Below are 19,060 nucleotides of genomic sequence, written 5' to 3'. Positions count from 1 at the left end.
AGAAGAGATGTATTTTTGGGACATTCTTCCTATCCTTACAAGTTTCCGTGCTCTTATTCTTCAAGACAAAGTTAGAGAAATTGCTAAGTAACTGCAGTGAAAGAACACAATGTAGAAAAGCAGTGAAAACTTTATTAATAGCGGTGGCTATGCTGTTTTCCTTTTCCCTCTTGTACTATGTGTTTCTACATGATACAATGCATAATAATTGCTTTCTTGCAATAGGGAAAATACAGCTTCTTGAGTGATGAGTGCTCACCTGTAATAGCACACACAAAGTGTTCTTCAACCAATGGCAGCAATATGGACAGAGATAATGAGCTACCACCACACGCAGTGGCTATTTTCATGATTCGTTCAGTCTTGCCAGGGTGGTAACCTATTTCATCAAAAAAGTGCACGTGAGAAAGTGGACTTGAGGCTATGGCACTCATTAATAGATACAAAACATTGAATACCTTTTTCAATTTCCTGCTTTAGTGTGAACCATATCTCTTCAGATAAGCTAGCTGTTCTTGCAGCTGTAGCCAGTAGTAAGACATGCTCGTCCCTGAAAAGGCAGCAAGCCAGTAAGCAGCCATTGAAAGCACAAAGGAAAAATGCATTAGACCTTCATTTATCGAAAACAGTTTCAAAAAACAATGTGTGCACAATTATTTCACACAATACATCATCATCATCAAACTATTTTTATGTCCACTGCAGGACAAAGGCCTCTCCCTGCAATCTGCAATTAGCCCTGTCCTGCGCCAATAGATTAGAACTAGCACCCGCAAATTTCCTAATTTCGTCGCACCACCTAGTCTTCTGCCGTCCTGTACTGCGCTTCCCTTCTCTTGGTACCCATTCTGTCACCCTAATGGCCCAACAGTTATCTAATCTGCGCATTACATGACCTGCCCAGCACTATTTCTTTCTCTTAATGTCAATTAGAATATCGTCTATACCCGTTTGTCTCTGATCCACACCGCTCTCTTCCTGTCTCCCCTTAATGTTACATCTAACATTCTTCGTTCCATCGCTCTTTGTGCGGTCCTTAACTTGTTCTCGAGCTTCTTTGTCAACCTTAATGTCTCTGCACCATGTGTTAACACTGGTAGAATGCAGTGCTTGTACACCTTTCTTTTCAATGATAGTGGTAAGCTTCCAGTCAGGAGCTGACAACGTCTGCCGTATGCACTCCAGCCCATTTTTATTCTTCTGTAAATTTCCTTCTCATGATCAGGGTTCCCTGTTATTAATTGACCTAGGTAAACATACTCCTTTACAGACCCTAGAGGCTGACTGGCAATCCTGAACTCTTGTTCCTTTGCCCAGCTATTCATCATTATCTTTGTCTTCTGCATATTAATCTTCAACCCCACTCTTACACTCTCCCTGTTAAGGTCCTCAATCATTTGCTGTAACTCGTCTGCATTGTTGCTGAATAGAACAATGTCATCAGCAAACCAAAGGTTGCCGAGATATTCGCCGTCGATTCTTACTCCTAAGCCTTTCCAGTTTAATAGCTTGAGTACTTCTTCCAACTATGCAGCCAATAGCATTGGAGAGATTGTGTATTTTTGCATGACTCCTTTCTTGATAGGTAGCTTTCTACGCTTCTTGTGGAGAACCAAGGTAGCTGTGAAATCTCTTTAGATATTTTCCAAGATATTCATGTATGCCTCCTGCATACGCAGAAAGTTTTCATTTTTCCAGAGGGGGCTGGGGCATAACCAGCTTTTCGAACCCCATATATATATATATATATATATATATATATATATATATATATATATATATATATATCCACATATATATTGCACTTGAAGGTCAACTTCGTGTGACCTCGAAGAATTGTTCACTGAAGTGACGGCCTTATATGAGAATTTACAAGACCTCATTGTAGGAGACTGTTCAATTTCAGAGCCCGAGTCCTCTCCCATCACCAAGAATCTGGCGTCTCTCGGTGGTGTATTCTACCTTTGTGTAAGTGTCGTATACTTCGCTATCAATAATATTGCTTCGCTTTTCCGGCAAAACTACAGCATCTTGCTGCTTTCTTTTTTCTTCTTCTTTTTCTGTGAGTCCGAGTGTAGATGCTCTTGCGCATGACTGCTGTTGATTATGATTTTGAGTGTATCTGGCTTGGCCTCATTTTGGTGACTAAGTGAATTATACAGGGTGCCCCAACTATCATGCACCAAGACTCAAAAAAAGAGCAGTTGCGTTACATGAAGAAAACCTCGTGCATATTGTTTCCAGTACAGTGGAGTAGCCACCAGTAATTCTTTCGTTCCTGAAATTTAATTCGATAACTGCAATTATTTATGTGATTTGAGGAGCACTGTCCTAATTATCCAAGTGCCAATGAGGCATTTGTAGGCATCCCCAGGCACCCACAAATGACATCTAACTGCTGTGTTTTCAGCGACGTAGTAATTGCATGCAATTTTTCCAGACTGGCAAACAAGCCCCCCAAAATATGAAAAATACCACGTGAATGCACTCCCACCGCATCGTAAAGCAGTGCCCTCAAATAAGCTGACTGATAGGAACTGCATTGCCTGTCGCAAACCCGAAGAAATAGCGCATCACCTTGATAATGGTACGGAAGGAGCACCAAGAGTACGGAACAGCAGGTTTCGCGGCTTTGCAGCTATTCCTTCCTCTCTACCTCACACTTATTATCACTCTCTCAAGGCCGACTGATCACATCGACAACAAAAGCTCCTTGATAATGTGGCCGAAGCGCCGCTCTGACCACACACGAAATGCGAAAACCAAAGCAATAGGCATAAAATGTTTCAAAATCCCGGCTTTGCTCCCACCATATCGACAAAGTGCGTGCGCAGCTATATTTCGTGCTAGAAGCTTGCTTCGGACCAAAGCCAATTTAGAGTGATGGTTTTAGTTTTCATGAGACTGTATACGTTCTGCAAAAACGGGTTCATGGCATAAAATAAAAGTGAAATAAATAGACTGGGAAGAGACCCACGCATTGAGAAAAGGCAACACTAATGTGTTCAAGAAAGTAAATAACCACTTCTACATAAGCCGGCTTGGCAACCGAGACGTCTGCGGAAAAAAAAAAAAAAACATCAGATTCCAGTGTTTGCTTATTATCTATGAATTCATAAGCGCTATTCAACACCAGCTGCTGCCTAGAGGACCTGTTTGAATAGGTGCCTTTCGGCAGTTAGGCAGCATATCACATCTTCAGTGGCTTTCCTGATGACCGACACTCAAATTCTATGGCAGACATCCGTTGTCCAAGTTGTATTGAGCTAATCTGACGTCCGTCTTGATCATGTAAGTGCGATCTTTCACATAACGCCAAAAAAAGAAATTGAGTGGAGAGAGGTCAGTTGACCCTATATAGCCGGCCAATTTACAGGCCCGTGCCTTCCAATCTATTGCTCATGAAAACTCGCATCTAGCCAGTTTCGTGCTTGGCTGCTGCTGTGTGCTGGTGCTCTGTCTTGCTGATACCACAGAAGTGTAAGACATGACAGCGGGACTTCGCTGAGAAACTCATCCACAACTCCTTCAAGGATTTCTTCCACGTAACACTGTCCGGTCAGTGTGTGATCAAAGAAGATGGGACAGATTATAGCACAAGAATAAATGCCACACCCCCCATTGAATGACCACTGGTGCCGACTGCACCTTACCTAGTGTGCACTATAGTCACTCCAATAGTGTGCATTATGCAAATTTACCCGGGCGTTTCTCTGAAAATTAGCTTCATCTGTGCACATGATGTTCGGTGACTCATCGGCATTTGTAAGGACCCAATTCTAGAAATCTAGACGATTCTACAGGTCCATATCTTCCAAGCATTGGTGCTGGTTAAAGTGGTACGGGTGAAAGGCCGTCATTTAGAATCCAAAGTGATGACTTGGAAATTGGTACCTGGGCAGCCACATCCCGCACGCTAGCACGAGGGGTTGAGGCAATAAATGCTAGAACATCTGTGCATAGGCTAGGATTCAAAAGTGGAGTCCTCCGCCGCTATTTCTTGAAGCTGCTGGTTTGTCTCAGGTTTTCATCATTTCTGATGATAGTCAACGTGTTTGGTCTACTGCCACACTTCCATAACTGATACACATTTGCGGTCTTCCTCTTGTTGTCATTTGCAGCTCCCAAGGCAGGGACCATTTTTACCTTCTGCTCATTAGAGAGAGACATGGCGACTGGGACGCAATGAAACACACTTTTAAACATTTGCACTGACGTTGTGAATTCGCTTTGTGGTGAAAAAAAAAAACCATCCGTCCACATACTGAGGGAAATCCTAGACCTCACTAACCTATCATCACAGCACTTCATCCTACCTAACACTTCTGCATCCTGCACTATGCTGGGATCGGCAGAGAGTATGAGATCTATTTCATTACTTGTTCCTCCATTAGGGATTTTCCAGATCCACTTCCTGTTGCTATGCTTCCTGAAGAAGGTATTCATTATTCGGGGCTTCTTCCTTTCCGCGAATTCTACCAACATCTCTCCTCTAGTGTTCCTAGAATTGATGCTGTAGTTGCCCACTGTTTGTTCACCAGCCTGCATTTTCCCCACTTTTGCACTGAAGTCACCCTTGACTACAGTATACCGAGCTTGCAATTTTCTCATCACTAATTCAACATCTTCATAAAATTGTTCTATTTCTTCATCGTCGTGATTGAAGGTTGGGGCGTAGGCTTCTGCTACCTTTATTCTATACCTCCTATTCAGGTTTATTAAGACTACTGCTCCCCTCTCATTAATGCTGTAGAGTTCATCAATGTTGCCTGCTATGTACTTGTGGATGAGAGGTCCTACCCTGTATTGTCTCTTAAATGGAATTCCTCTGTAGCAGGGGACGTGGCCGTTAGTCAGCACTGCATAAGCCTCACCAGTTCTTCTAACCTCACTAAGGCTAATGATGTCTGACACAATGCCTGATAATTCCTCAAGGAGTCCTGCTATGCTAGCTTCACTCGAGAGGGTTCATGTGTTGAACATTGCCAGGTTCAGTTTCCAGTGGCAGCCTGTCCGGGTCCAGAGATTCTTAGCACCCTCTGCCGCACAGCAGGTCTGACCACCACCTTGGTCAGGTGCTCCGCAGCCGCTGGGGACTAAAGACCATGGGTTAACTGTAGGGGTCATGAGGGAGGCAGCAGCCAAATACTGCACCAGGTAGGCCAATTCCTTTTCTGGTGAGGGAGTGTTTTTGTTGAAGCTTAGTGAACCTGCCTAATTTGTTTGCACCTGGACTAGTATAACCTCACTGACTCTCTTCTTTTTTTTTTGCCAGTGTCCCAGTTGGAAAATGTAGTGTACTGAAGGAGGATTCGAACTTACAACCTTCAGGTTAGAGACCCAGTGTTCTGCCTCTGCTCCATGCCACCGTCTCAGTCACGTAATTCACAAATGGAACACTTCTAATCTATTATTAAACCATGCCGCTGGCCATGATGATGTTCCAACCCCACCAACCCGCGATCCGATGAGCCGCATGAATGGCACTTAATTTGTACTTGTACATTTGTACTAAAAAGTTTCATACCCTGTGAGGTGCATGAGCATTATGGTAGACACACACCACACGGTGCACAAAACATACATGCACCACGGCTCAAGGGCCCAACTCAGACTATGTCACAGCCCAAAGCACACAGCAGAGTAAGAACACACCATCACAGCGCACAAAAACATTCATCATTTGGTCTTACTTGGTGTGATAGGCAACAAGGGTGAGGCTATACTGGATGTGTCAGGGAAAACATTTAGCAATAATAAATGCAGCACAGAACTTAAGTAGGTGTCTGAGACATTCCCACCCAGATCGAAATTTACCTAGTTTTCTTTTCGACAGCATTAATTTACTTTGTTTAGAGAAACCTGCTCAAAAAATTTGACGTCAATCTGAGCATTCTTTTTGTGTGTTTTTACTTTTCACACCGTCGGCCACTTTTGGAGTGGTAGACATCAGGATATATGTGAATGGAATCACTGAGTTCTTGAATGTGCTTGTACAAGCACTTAGTAGAAACAAGCTTTTCAACACAAATTAACAGGTTAAAATATGCTGGCTATTTGACCAATGTACTACAGAGTATGAGTGAAATCAAAACCAGTAGGGCACAGAAACAAAACAATAATTCCAGCTTTCTGGATGAAGGACTGCTGTTATTCTTTACGTACATGTCCTATAACAAAATGAAAGTTGCAGTGAAGGCCAAAGTGACCGCAACTTTCAGCATTCCCAAAAATCAGCCTGGGAAATGTAAGAAAGTGAATCAAGAAGAAAGCAAAAAACAACCTTGTTCTAAAAAACCCACTGAATGTTTTATTGAATACTGCACACGTTGATGCATGAGATTAATTTTGCTAATGTGCAGCCGCTGCTACGCTGGGCAAATGGCAATATGTATCACTGACCGCCTACGGAAACATGTTGCTTTACTAAAACAATCCCCTTACAATCAGTTCACCAACTTAAGTTAAAGGTGTGCCTGAACTCAACTTTGAAAACTATAATACTAGTAAGAAATTACCACAAACAGCATACCCACAAGATATTCAAATTTTTCAATATCTTGACACGTGGAGACAGATGCATCAGCTCTCCAAACCTGTCACTACTGACAAAAGAAATTATTTATACTATTTCATGCTGATGTTTTTCCTTCTTTGTCCATGTGACTATACAGTTAAACCTCGATATAACAAAGTATATAATTTTTTACAGTTTCTTGTCTATAGGACACAATGTATTATGAACCACAATATAACGTGGTGTGTTTAACACGATTTCAATATAACGAAATTTCACTGCCTCCGCAAAGGAATACCGAGACAATGAATGTAAACCTCTGCGGATACAGATGGTCAAATGGTTGAATTAGGTACGGCCGCTTGCGAACGCACCTTAAATCGTGTGCCACGCGACCGAAAGCAACTGCCGAAGGGCAGAGCAGCGTTAAGGCCAAGTGAGATAAGATCCTATCAAGCCCCTCATGCTGTATGCCTTAGGTGCGAGTGAAAGCACACGAGGGTGAGCCAAGAAGAATGGCAGCTTGATCAGCGCAGTCTTCCCGCGCGAGCAAGGGAAAAGGGGGGAGGGAAGCAAGCTCATGGTAACACGATCAAGCACGCGTGAGGGTGGAGGGGGTCCTTTTCTAGCCTTGCTGTGGCTGCACATGGCTGTCAGCGTGGCTGAGTGCATGCACAGCCTGCATGCCCTGTTTTAGAGGTAATTTGTCGTGTGCATACAGACTGGGAGCGCTGAGATGGCATGGCATCATGTGCCGTTTTTCTGCGCATTTAGTGCTGGAGGTTGTGTAATCTCGAGTTTCGGAGACTCGTTGAGCCTAGAGTGAGACGAAGCATCCACTCCCCGCTGCTGGCACTTTTCATGATAGCGTCGTCACTGCAGACGACACTACCAGCCACAGCAGTGGAGTGAACACGAAAGTGTGGTTAGCTTCGCTTCATAGCACCAATAATTATTAAGATATTGTCGACATGGCATGAAACCGAATCTTTCATTGCCAAATCTAAAGTTCAATAAAATTCATTCCTTTCTTGTTCAAATTTGCAGCCCCTTAAACGTAGGACAAAAACTATCGGCAACTGCACTTCTTGGCATAAAAGATCGAATTTCAATATAACAAAATTTTTATACAATGAAGCAAAGCATTGATTCTATTGACTTCGTTATCGAAGTTTAACTGTAAATGTCACAACGGGAAAGAAGTGTTCAGCTGTCAGTCAACGCTCTGTCGTCGTTCCTTCTGCATCCTCTATTGTGCAGTTAAAAAATCAACACTATAAAATGCATGTTGCAACTACGAAATTGAAGTCAGCCAGTATGCAAATCATACCCATTTCCTAGAACTGCATCTAGTGCCGCTCTTAAAGGGGCCATGACATGGTCATCCAACTATTCTCAATATATTATTGTAAAATAGCAGAGGGGGAAATGTAGTTATATATACAGACAAGAAGCTGGGCTTTTAGTGCACATTACAACTTGAAATTTCAATTTGAAATCACTGCCTCTAAGCACTCCCACAGACAGAGACGAACATTTTGGCATGGTTTGGGTGATGTCAGGAAGTGCAGGGCCACCACTAGTATGTCATGTGCCGCAAAACAGTCTGGAACTGCATCAAACCTCTTGCTTCACACACCTAATTTGGCACCCAGTGGCACAGCAAGGTTGTTGCCATTTAATTTTTCCCACAATTCTTTCACTTGCACGATAATCACAAACCGGAGAACACCTGCATAAACCATCTCACGCTGACTGTCGAGACGCACATGCAAAACTGAAACAACAAATGGCAACCATGACGTATTTTCAGCTCCTACAATCCAAAAGTTGCAGTGCACAAAAGCATGGCCATCGTGATTTGGTTCCGTTAGTTCGAAGGAGCTACTGCTGGGGGTGCGATTTTATTGTCACCAGTTAGTGTTGCCAGACTGCTATACAGTTCAGTTGCGATATCAAAATTTTCACATACAAGTTGTCTACAGCACCAATTGTCCTCAAATTTTGCTAGCTTGCTGTAGGATGCATACAGTTTAACATGCAATGCCTAATCTAGCTCGAAAAATGAGTGACACGGCTCCTTTAAGAAATACATACAGAAAATGTGGGCCAAAATACGCTACTGTTCTAGTTGACATTTTTCCTAACTGCATTTTTTTTTTTCGGTGCAGAAAAGCGATAACTGGAAAACCAATGTGTTTTGCCAGATGCTAGCCTGTATCCACTCCTTGAAAGTTCAAATGCTCATGACATCTTACCGTGGTGCAGGAGCGTCCTCACATGTTGCCACATGCAGTAGTAGCCCCTTTACTATCTGCAGCTGCGATTCTGTCAAGAAGCCCTTAATTGGAAGCACAGTGTGAAGAGCTTTAACAGCTCGTAAAGCTAGCTCATCACTGCCAGCCAGCAGAGTGCACAGCAGGTCAGCCAGCAGGCCAAGCAACCGGTACAGCTCTGGTGTCGCTGCATAGTTGACCAGAACATGAGGGGGCTACAGTATTACAGCAAAACTTTGTATGTAGCAGAAACAATTTTCATTTCTGATGCATGAACTACATCTATAATAGAGACTGCACAAAAAAATCATAAAGCCCACAGTTAAGCCCACCTCTCGCACATAGAGCACAGAAAATTTTCTGAAGCAACTCATGTCCATACGAAAGCGTACTTTTTGACAAAGCAAACAGCTAAGCAAATGACAGAGTTTAGACTGGTAAAGGATGGTTTGAAAGACAGCAATTTACAATGCATTCAGTACTTCTCTTTTACTTACATAGAGGTAAGGCACTTGTCCACATGTCAAAAAGAATTACCTACTTATCAATCAGCTTAATCTAACGATAACTTCCTGGAGGCATGGCCAAGTGGTCTGTCCGCAGCACTACTTTACGACACCAATATCTTCAAAAGAGTTAATCAGATTCTAATGTTTAGTTTTATCACAGGACATCCTTTAAAACCTGCTGACATAGGTGATGCAGCATCATTGGCACATATCTCTTGTACATTGTGCATGTTTCTTGCACATACTGCCGCAGGCTACAAAAAGCCTCGGTTCAAATAAATCTTGTTCACTCTCGCACGCTCGTGTCCAGACGCTTCAGTGCCGACGAGGCCGTTGAACCGGTGGGTACTCAGCGGCCATGGCTACGCCTAAGGGGTAACCAGCTTTTGACGAAGAGGTGGACAACTGGGAAGCTTACCTGCTGCGCTTGGAATCATACTTTGAGGTGCACGACATCATCGACGAGAAGAAGTGCAGGGTGCTTTTGGTCACGACACTGAGCACCAGGACAGTGTATCTCTTGGCTGCACGCTGCGCACTGGCTAAGTTACAGGAGCTGAAGTACAAAGATGCAGTGAAGTTCCTGGGTGAGCGATTTGCCCTGATGTGCAACGAAATTGCCGAATCGTACAAGTTTGTTAGAAGAAATCAGCTTGCAGGCGAGTCGGTGAATGAATTTATAGTCGAATACAAAAGACTGCGAATGGTTGCAACTTCGGTGATGTGCTCGACAGAATGCTGAGTCAGAACAGAATGCTGAGTCAGACAGAATGAGACAGAACGTCTCATTTGTGGGTTGCGCGACATGAATGTGCGCTGGAAATTGTTGGCAAAAACGAAACTCACACTGAAAGATGCGGAAGAGGCAGCACGTGCAGCAGAGATGGCGGCTGTAAATGTGGAACAGATGGCAGGAGCACCAAATACAGTCAATGTGCTGAGGAATAAGGGCCAGTTAAGCAGATTTCAACTACCGCAATATGCGGCGGGCAGACACGACAGGCGGCACGAAGGGGAGTGTATATGCTGTGGCGGAACCGGTCATACAGCGGGAAAATGCAAATTCTGTCATGCAAAATTCTACTGTTGTCATCGACAAGGGCACTTGGCTCGTGCGCGCCAGCAACGACAGCGTGAACAGAGCAGCGTAGCTCACTGTCAAGGTTGTGGGTCAGACAATGATGACTATGAGCAATTCCTGCTCAACCTACAAGTGCTGTCGGTAAACATGGTTCTGCCACTTTTCTGTACCCTGGAATGGAATGGCGTGCCACTTCGAATGCAAGTTGACACGGGTTCCCCCGTGTCGATCATCACATAGACCACATACGCCAAGAACCTTCAACGCTGGCCCTGACTTCAGAAAACTTCCTTGCAACTGACCTGCTTCCTCGATCAGCTTTCCGTCAAGGGTCAACTGGACATCTCAGTAACGTACGGCGGGATTATTCTGGAAGCTGCCTTGGCGGTACTGTGATCATCATCATCATCAGCCTGGTTACGCCCACTGCAGGGCAGAGGCCTCTCCCATACTTCTCCAACTACCCCGGTCATGTAGTAATTGTGGCCATGTTCTCCCTGCAAACTTCTTAATCTCATCCGCCCACCTAACTTTCTGCCGCCCTCTGCTACGCTTCCCTTCCCTTGGAATCCATTCCGTAACTCTTAATGACCATCGGTTATCTTCCCTCCTCATTACGTGTCCTGCACATGCCCATTTCTTTTTCTTGATTTCAACCAAGATATCATTAACTCGCGTTTGTTCCCTCACCCAATCTGCTCTTTTCTTATCCCTTAACGTTACACCTATCATTCTTCTTTCCATAGCTCGTTGTGTTGTCCTCAATTTAAGTAGAACCCTTTTCATAAGCCTCCAGGTTTCTGCCCCGTACGTGAGTACTGGTAAGACACAGCTGTTATAAACTTTTTTCTTGAGGGATAATGGCAACCTGCTGTTCATGATCTGAGAATGCCTGCCAAACGCACCCCAGCCCATTCTTATTCTTCTGATTATTTCATTCTCATGATCCGGATCCGCAGTCACTACCTGCCCTAAGTATATGTATTCCCTTACCACTTCCAGTGCCTCACTACCTATCGTAAACTGCTGTTCTCTTCCGAGACTGTTAAACATTACTTTAGTTTTCTGCAGATTAATTTTTAGACCCACCCTTCGGCTTTGCCTCTCGAGGTCAGTGAGCATGCATTGCAGTTGGTCCCCTGAATTACTAAGCAAGGCAATATCATCAGCGAATCGCAAGTTACTAAGGTATTCTCCATTAACTCTTATCTTCAATTCTTCCCAATCCAGGTCTCTGAATACCTCCTGTAAACACTGTGATGCTCTGGGCCTAACCTGTGTGGGCGAGATGTCATTGTCATTCGCCGCGTCATTGTACTGCATTGGCGCTGTTTTATACCACTGCGTCAACACAGACTCGAGGCCAGCCGGTTTTCCAGTCGCGCACCCTGACCGCCGAGGAGCGGAATTATGCAGAAATTGAGCGTGAGGTGCTGGCAGTGGTGTTTGGCGTAACAAAATTTTGCAAGTACCTGCTCAGTAGCACATTCACGTTAACGACAGATCACAAGCCTCTGCTGCGACTTTTCCGCCCAGCGCTAACACGAGCTCATAATCAACACGATGACCATTTGAAGGTTAGAAAGACCAGCCACGTGGCATCTGCTGCTAGTGACACGGGGATCAAGCATGAGTCGAGTGTTCAAGCAGAGCAACCCAAAGCTTCAGAACCCGCCACACAAGTGACTGACGCACAAGTTACTGAAGAAAACCCCAAGAGCCTAGGTGAACCAGTAAGCGACAGCCAATGAATTACGGACAGCAGTCAAGTTCAAAATGCCGTCCGCAGCGAGCATGATGTCAATAAAGGCTCCTGAGCTTGACCATAACACGTTATGGAGGTCAACACAAACCAGACGCCCACCGGATCGTTACCAGCCTTGAAGGGAAACAAGGCTGATGCAGAGTAATTGGCACACGTCTTTTGTATATTGTGCATGTTCCTTGCGCATACTGCCCAAGGCTATAAGAAGCCTTGGTTTGAATAAACCTTGTTCACTCTCGCATACTCGTGTCCAGACGCTTCAGTTGGTATACATTCCTACCAGTGGTGTAGCCAGAAAATATTTTCTGCGTGGGAAGGCACGGACTTGACTAGAAACGAGGAGGTTGAGAAGGAGGGGGGGGGGGGGGCATGCACCGGTGTGCCACCCCCTGGCTACGCCACTGACATCTACTGATACTGACTAGCACAAAATGTGGCATCAGTACTAAAGGGAATCCAAAGAGACCTGATCACATGCAACCTAAGTGCGCTTCTGGGCAAGCAACAGGTGTTTGAAGTGATAATATTTTCATCTATGCTCTCATCTGCACATTTTCCTCAACACTCATACTTACGACCTGGCACCTCCACTAAGGCCCTTGTGAACGTGCAAGAGCAGATAGGATTGGAGGTCTACTTCATGGTGGCACTCCTACGCGTGTTTGTGTTTGTTGTACAAGTCAACAATTCCAACCACAATGGTTCTGTGCTTCAACTCTTATGGTTAACATGATTAAGATCAGGGCACATTGAAGTAGATGCCAGAGCTACTGGCAGGTGGTGTGCTGGTGGGATGGATGGAACCACTGGAAAGTAGGTGCAGGCAGGAAACCCAAGATATCCAAATCTATTCAATGGTCTTCTAAAGCTCCACCTGTTGCTATTAGTTGATTCTTATTTTCCTACAGTGATTCAGCATGGGTATGTTTGCCCGAGCAGGTGCAAAAAGTATTTGTAGTGTTGAATTCTTGTTTTTGATGGGTTTTGACCCTTTGAGGATTTTTGCTGTACATGTACAGCACCGCTGACCCATCCCGCATGGTTTTTGATGTATATAAATGTATGGCGCCAATCTTATGTTGGATATTTCGCAAGTGTTCAACACCACTATTCATTGAGAGGTGCTGTCATCTCTATGGAGTCGTCGAAAGTCATTTGAAATTGCGTTTAAGCTAATTGGGGTGCACAATTCAACTTGTTTACCTCCAAGCTCTTGTTCACATTGTCATGTGGGTGACTGCTATTTCAAAGGCGTGCGTGAAGGAGATGCTACCACTTTTTATGGCCATTGCTGTCACGTTTCCGGTAGCTTAGATAAAGCCTGCACAGCTGAAGTTTAGAGATACTAATACATTTTCATTTTCTTTGCCTTCCGTGATGGTTTCCCTCTCGATGGCAGTTCGTGTGTTTCCATACGCTGGGGCGCGTGAAGTCGTGATTTTAGTAGAGCCACGCATGGTGCCTCTTGTCGCGGCGACTGCTGAAGCGTTTTTTTCTTCTGACTCATTTCTGATGCACTTCTTTTGAAGAAACACATTTTCAAGATAACAAATTGATAGCCAAAATTTTTCCTATAAGTTTTTCTTGATCTCTTACTGTACTGCATAGTTGTGTGTATGCTGTTGCTACAAGTAAAGCGTTTTTGAGACAAAATATTGCTTGCAGTAATGTTTGTTGTATATTCGTAAGTTTTCAATCATTTCCTACCACAGGAAATAGCAATAAAGAAAACGGACCACACAGGCACTGTATTAGTGAAAAAATTCTAGCTTCAATGGGCTAATGGTAGTCAACATCAACAAGCATGCTTCAAAGATAATAACTTAGCTGCTTATAAGCTTAGCTGTTTATGAGATATCAAAAACATATTTCTGCCATTTTCATCTGATCTGTGATGATGTGCAACGGCTTTTAGGCATGAAGGCCAAGGCTGGCCAAAGATCACCACCAATAGGGCATTGAATCATGAATGATAGGAAGACATACAATTATTAACGTATAATGTGGCTGTAAAGAGTCATGAAGAAACAATATATTTTGCTATTCTATAATCATGACTAATGGGTATTTATAAGCATGTAACAAAGACACTAATAAGTACTGATCCTATTACAAATCTCCCTTTATGTTCATATTCCTCTCTCATGCAACACTTCTAAAAGTACCTGTAAAGTATGTCAAGGAAAGTGCAACAACAGAAGCCTCACAGGAATTACAGGACCATAATAACAAGAGGCTCCAATTTCAAAGGACAAGCACAATAAGATTCTATGTCACATTGATCACTCACCCTCTTGGTGATTGCAGAGTGCCGCATATAATGACAAGACAGCGGTGGTACTTTCAAGGACCAGGACTGGCCTCAGACCCTGCAAAACGTTCAAGCTATGGCAGACTGCAAGACAGCCTTGGAAATCTGCAGTCTAGTGTAAGAATATACACTGCTCTAGTTTGCTGCTTCCACCTCACTGTGGCAAATAGTCTGACCACTCTTGGTTTCCACGAGATTGACAGTTTCGAATTTTTCTCCTTTCACAAGTTACCCTCTGACTTGCGTGATTGAAATTCTCTCACTGCCATCCGTCAGACATGTGAACATTGTGAAAAATGTGATGGCCTAGACTCGCTGCTTGACACTCTTAAGCAAGTGCATTACGGCGCTGCTGTGTGGTTGTTTGCATTATTAAAATAAGTTGTGAAGTGTGATGTCCCAAAGCTACACAGTGGGCTATGAGGGACACTATAGTAGAGGGCTTCGGTTTAATCTTGACCACCAGGGGGCTGTTTAGCATATACCCAAAGCATGATACGCATGCTTTTGCATTCCACCCGCATTAAAATATGGTCGCAGTGGGTGTTGTGTGCACTGCACTGTTACAGCTAAAGATGCTTGAGTTAAAGCAAAGCACAGTGAACCAACTTCCCACTGCATCCCTCCACCCTAGTTTGCACAGAGTTTTATACTAAAATTATAGAAAAAATCCGGGACTGCAGTTGCTCAAAAACTAAGGAAATGACGGGTGGTACATAGGTTGTTCTACAATTTGGCTTGCTTCATTGAAAAAGCATGTTGCAGCTTCTTTTAGTGGTCCTCGTGGTTCACCCGTGTTATGTACTAGCCATACATTATTTTTTAGAGCAGTTGATTGTTTCGTGTTAACCACTAATTCATTGTATCAAGTAATTTTCAGTACATAAAAAGTTTCGAAACAAGCCCTTCGATAGATCTAGTTGATGTTAGAGCAAAGACACTGGCCATGAGTTTTTGATTGTCTCTAACATACCTTTTTTATTTGTAATGTTGTCACTGTTGCACAATGGTAAAAATTGAAGGCTAAGTGAGGACAATCATTGCTACACAGCGAATTTATGATGACAAATTAGGGTAAGAAATGTCACAATTTGAAGCTAACCAAAAAGTAAAGTTTACACAAATGCATATACTACCCTTCATTATTAATTAGAAGTGCTCAAAATAGTGTACTCATTAAATAAAGGACAGCAATAGCCTGATTTACCATAGGAAGCTAGCCGCCCTTCACATGCACATTTGACATTATAATAATGCACTATCAGTAGGCACAGCCTGAGATAACATTTTCCACCCTTCATTTCCATGCTGGATAAAACACTTAACACAAGCTCTTCACCAACCAGCACAAGAACAAGCACTTTTAAGCCAGACTACTTCTACAGCAGGCCTTTTCCTATCTTGTCAAACCAATGAAGAAGCCATTTTTTACATGTACAAGGGTGGAACCAAAAATAACCGAAATCATACTCTGTCGCATTGTGTACTTGTAGTATGAAGTTGCGCTGCTAGGGTCCTATGGGAGGACTTCTCCTGAGTCAGTATGCCAAGTGGCGTCAACCACATGTGTGGTTTCTTTGCCATTTCTGTGTGTCTGTCTGTAGTGTACTCGTGACACGAAGAAATGACAGATTCTTATGAATAACATGCAGCTTTGAAGCTTAGTTCTTTTAATCAGCAGGAATGCAGCAGGAACTGTTGTGATTATGCAAACAACTTACAAAGAACATGCTCTCAGTAAAAATAAAAGTGTACAAGTGGTTTGCTTGGTTTAAAGGGGGACTTGGGTCTTTGGGACCGAATATCGGCCCAAAATTCAAATTTTCAATTTTTATTTTCCACGTTCCTGATGAGTTTTCGTACCTATTTTCGAAATTCGGTTTCAAAATATCGCATGGTTCTTCCATTACCGTGATCCAAGGATCCGCAAGCGTTGCCCTTTAAATTGGGGACAAATCGCGCCCAATTTTCGTTGCACATAACTTGATAACTATGCGCCCTGCCAGTGCCATTTTAGTATCATTCAAAAGCTCACGTTTCTGGCTTTATTTATTCGTCAGTCAACAACATTGCTGGCGCTGCGGTCACGAAAAAATCAACAGAAAGCAAAATTCGCGGCGCATGCTATAATTGGCCAGTTTGAGCATGTGATCAAGATGGTGAGTCATGATCGGCTCCAAGGACGACAAGCGCTCAAATGACGAAAACAGCCGGCATTTTGTCTCAGCGACTCTGACGCTGGATATGCTGGAGGTCCGACAAAGTTTCACTCCGTAAATTGTTACAGGCGAAAACGAACAAGACGCAATAAACTTCCGAAAGCGATTCTGTCGTCGCAGTCGGCACAGGACACCCAGTAGCTCGCCATTGAAGTTGTAACGCCGCCAAATGTCGACGCCTCAACTGCTTTGCCGGATCATGCATATCCACACACTGGTTACACTCACGTAAGAATTGAACATGGCTGTCGTAACTTAAGAGGAAGTGGATAAGATAAGAGCAAATGAAAAAGCTGTGCTCGATAACATTGCATCAACGACTACTACAGAGCGAAAGATTTGGCATTTTGTTGAAGATCCGACCACCGATAGTGCAACAGCCTTGGTCGCGAAGCCTGCTACTCCGTAGGTTGTCGTCGGACTTGCAGCAGTGAACAATCTTATAGGCGTTTTCTTGTGTAATACTTGCGCTGGTTCTGCATAGCTGGTGCGGAGCGATCAGGATTACAGTCTCGCTACTAAACTGACTGTGGGTTGCAAGATCTGCGGTGAATTGCGCGGTGGAATTGAGGGCCCAAAAACATGTGATCCTTTTGAAGTGCACATACTTGCAGTGCATGCCATGTCGTCAACCGGCAACGGCCAACCAGCCATGAATTATACCTATTGCCTACTGATGGTCTTTGGTGCCATTTTTTCATACTTTCAATATATCAGGACATGTCTTTTGTTGTTTTCTCAAAACTACAATTTTGATGATGATGCCATATTGGAGGTGCATTATCTCTGCTTGTACTTGTGCTATCACTGTAATTCCTTTTTTTAATTTTTTTTCAAGAAAGGCAAAGCTGTATAGAGTGCAAATATACGAAATAATATTGTTGCATTTATTAGGAAATTTCTTTTATGTTTCTTTTTTTAGCAGTTAGATGGACTTCTCACTGAAGTTTGCAATGTTCTCATTTGATATTAAATGTAATTGGAGCACCATACTTGCTTATTTGCACTCTTTGTTAGTTCCACATCATTTTCGTATGTCGATATTTATTATGCCATGTACAGTTTAGTAGATAGCTCACCTCCAAGCAAATTATGCAATAAAGCTGAATTTCTTCTGTTTCTGGAAAGTTAGTTACTCTGCAAGAAAACTGGATGTACATTTAAAACTAGCACATTGAAATACATAAACTCAGCAAGTTTCACCAAAATCGACAAAGAATTTTAAAAAAAGTTTCAGGCACAGGGTCCTTCCTTATTAAGAGGGGGGGAAATACCATTGAAGATCAGTCCTGTTACTATCATCAACGAGGTTCTACTGTATTGCCTAGCGACTATGTGAATTTGTTTACCGTGTCCAAGAAGTCTCGAAGAACTCCTTAAACAATTAGTTTCATGGTTTAAGTGTTCAAACCATGCCAGTACATTCAGTATTTGGCAATGAATATAGCACCAGTGAGTCCTGCAGTGCTTTGACTGGTGATGAAACTTCTGCCAGATTTTGCTTGCCCAACGCTCTCCATGAAGTGCTGGCTTTGATAGCAATAGCTTCTTTCCCCAAGCTACTTAAGAGACACAAATGGAACCATACTTTCGTTCTTGTTTTCTTTTTTAACATATGTCTCCTACTGCCTCTGGATTGATAGATCTGTGTTCAAATATATACAGAACTCTGCTAACACCATAAAACAATGCAATAACTCACTAACATAAAAAACACAATAATGCAATATTTATAACTGCTTATCATAACTGGATTGCTTTTGCAAATGCTACCTCACAACACTTATGGGTTCAGGCCAGCAGCAGCACTTTATCAATCGCTAATGTTCTCTAATAATATAACGCGACTGCCTTTAGTATTATTTTTACCTGTGGTTGTGAGAGGAAAGAAAGGGAAAGGAAAATTCTACAGGAATGGCCAACATCTGAACAGTGAACAGCAGAGGGAAAGGGGTAAAAAGTGGACAGCATAGGAGAAAATAGAGGCAGGGACAGTGAGGAAGAGAGAGGACAGCAAGGAGAAGAGAAGGCTTTCACAATGTTTACAGTATTCACAATATATAAAAAGCTGTGGAAAGCACTGTGTTTACTAGTATATTCTACAACAGCCTTTTCAGAAAGCCCTCTTCACATGCTGCTGACATGCTCTTAAGTTCTGTGCTTGTGGCACTGTCAGCACTGTGTTTACTAGTATATTCTACAACAGCCTTTTCAGAAAGCCCTCTTCACATGCTGCTGGCATGCTCTTAAGTTCTGTGCTTGTGGCACTGTCAGCACTGTGTTTACTGGTATATTCTACAACAGCCTTTTCAGAATGCCCTCTTCATATGCTGCTGGCATGCTTTTTGCTGTGACCTCACACTTCTTACACTTGATTTTACA

General features: G+C 43.2%; 1 protein-coding gene across 1 annotated transcript in view; it reads right to left on the bottom strand.

The window, feature by feature from the left end:
- Mms19 (MMS19 nucleotide excision repair protein) overlaps positions 1 to 19,060 on the bottom strand; it is an 80,531-nt gene that overhangs the window by 38,638 nt on the left and 22,833 nt on the right. Inside the window, exons 13-16 of the mRNA XM_065430564.1 lie at positions 14,439 to 14,517; positions 8,776 to 8,980; positions 459 to 550; positions 260 to 379 (exon numbers count right to left, since the gene is read on the bottom strand). Coding sequence (XP_065286636.1) covers positions 260 to 379; positions 459 to 550; positions 8,776 to 8,980; positions 14,439 to 14,517 — 496 coding nt within the window. The remainder of the gene's footprint in view (positions 1 to 259; positions 380 to 458; positions 551 to 8,775; positions 8,981 to 14,438; positions 14,518 to 19,060) is intronic.

This window comes from Dermacentor albipictus, chromosome 1 (genome assembly GCF_038994185.2).
Source record: "Dermacentor albipictus isolate Rhodes 1998 colony chromosome 1, USDA_Dalb.pri_finalv2, whole genome shotgun sequence".
Taxonomy (NCBI): domain Eukaryota; kingdom Metazoa; phylum Arthropoda; class Arachnida; order Ixodida; family Ixodidae; genus Dermacentor; species Dermacentor albipictus.
Note: the sequence above shows the minus strand (reverse complement) of the source record. Positions and strands in the feature narration are given on the sequence as shown.